The sequence below is a fragment of the Quercus lobata genome, chromosome 3, assembly GCF_001633185.2.
Source record: "Quercus lobata isolate SW786 chromosome 3, ValleyOak3.0 Primary Assembly, whole genome shotgun sequence".
Lineage (NCBI taxonomy): Eukaryota > Viridiplantae > Streptophyta > Magnoliopsida > Fagales > Fagaceae > Quercus > Quercus lobata.
This window is the reverse complement of record NC_044906.1, coordinates 60552187-60553541: the sequence shown is the minus strand read 5'-3', so window position 1 is coordinate 60553541 and position 1355 is coordinate 60552187. Positions and strand designations below refer to the sequence as shown.

Sequence of the window (1355 nt, the reverse complement as noted above, 5' to 3'; positions counted from 1 at the left end):
TTCAATCCACACTTATCTCGAGAAGCACGCTCCAAGGAAACATCCATACCATCTGGATTCCAGCCCAACTCAGTGTCAATCTCATGCAAAGTCTTTTCAAACTTTTCCGTAGCTAAGTCCGAGGTATCCACATCCAGCTTATGCTTTGACTCAACTGGTGGCTTGGCAGCTTCTTGTGCAGACCTACCCACGGACCTATTGGAAGTATAGCTTAGTGTTGGGATCTCCGTGACAGGCCTCGTTGATAGGACTCCGGCATGAGCAAAAACAACAAGGGTGGCCGAGACTTGTCGGACCGGGCGATCCAGCTCAACTTGTAACCATGGACCAAATTGCTGCTTCTCCATGGTCAGCTTACTTTTGTTATTCAGCTAGACCTCACACTCCCTATATTCGTGCAGCAGGCAGCCGCACCAATAGCAAAAGTTGGGAAACCCTTCGTAATGGAAGGATGCCCACCCCACCACTACACCATTGTCCTTAAGTTTCCTTCCCCTACTCAAAGGTTTTGAAACGTTGAGGGTGACACGGACATGAAGAAAGCAGCCAATAACCCCATCATTGTTAGGCTTAGCCACACACACAGCTTTACTAATGGAGTTCCCTATACTCATACCCAGCTCCGACGTCATACTCTTAATGGGGAGATCGTGGATTTGAGCCCAGAAAGTGCACTTGTTAAAGGCTAGGGACGTAACCGTGGACGCATTGTCAATCCTTTGAAAAATTACTAGATGTTTATCGTAGGTCCAAGGTTCATACTCCAGGACCCTTTCCAGATCAGTATCTGTTTCAAACTCAAAAATCATTTTGTTCTCTCCCACATCGTAGATGTGAAAGGGTTTTTGAGTACGCCAAAGCGACTTAAACGTTCTTAATACCGCCTCCTTATTGATAATGCGGTGAGTCAGGAATTTACCAGCTAGCAGAGACTTTGACACTCCGGGGAAGTTTGGGACTTCAAGGCCAGCCTTCTCCTCTGCAGAGAGAGACAACGTCTGCCACATACTCTCCACTTCCTCCATTGCAAGGCAGACCAGAGAGGAAAGGAGACAAACGGTTGTCCAAGAAGATGTGTTGAGGGAGGGGAGATGGGACAGTAGAAAACCACCCACGGAAGCCCTACCACTTAGAGGAGTCAATGGAGGGAACTGGACAACCTATACTGAGATAGGGACGCAAATTCTACGTGTGACTAGAGAGCGCTCAACGCAAGCCCTAGGACAAGAGAGACCAAGATACAAGCGTTGCAGAGACTTTAATTAGAATTCAGCTTATAGCATGAAAGCATCCAAAACTGCCATTGCTTATATTCTTCTCTTCTTCTCTTCTTCTTCTTCTTCTTCTTCTTCTTT

At 46.8% G+C, this 1355-nt stretch overlaps 1 protein-coding gene across 1 annotated transcript; it reads right to left on the bottom strand.

Moving 5' to 3' along the window:
- Positions 1-371: 371 nt before the first annotated feature.
- LOC115981195 lies at positions 372-1025 on the bottom strand. The gene has a single exon (XM_031103361.1). The coding sequence runs from the start codon at positions 1023-1025 to the stop codon at positions 372-374; it is 654 nt and encodes a 217-aa protein (XP_030959221.1).
- Between the last annotated feature and the right edge of the window lie 330 nt (positions 1026-1355).

Excerpts from the sequence above, each read along its gene's own strand:
- LOC115981195 (XM_031103361.1), bottom strand. The coding sequence starts at position 1,025 with ATGGAGGAAGTGGAGAGTATGTGGCAGACGTTGTCTCTCTCTGCAGAG.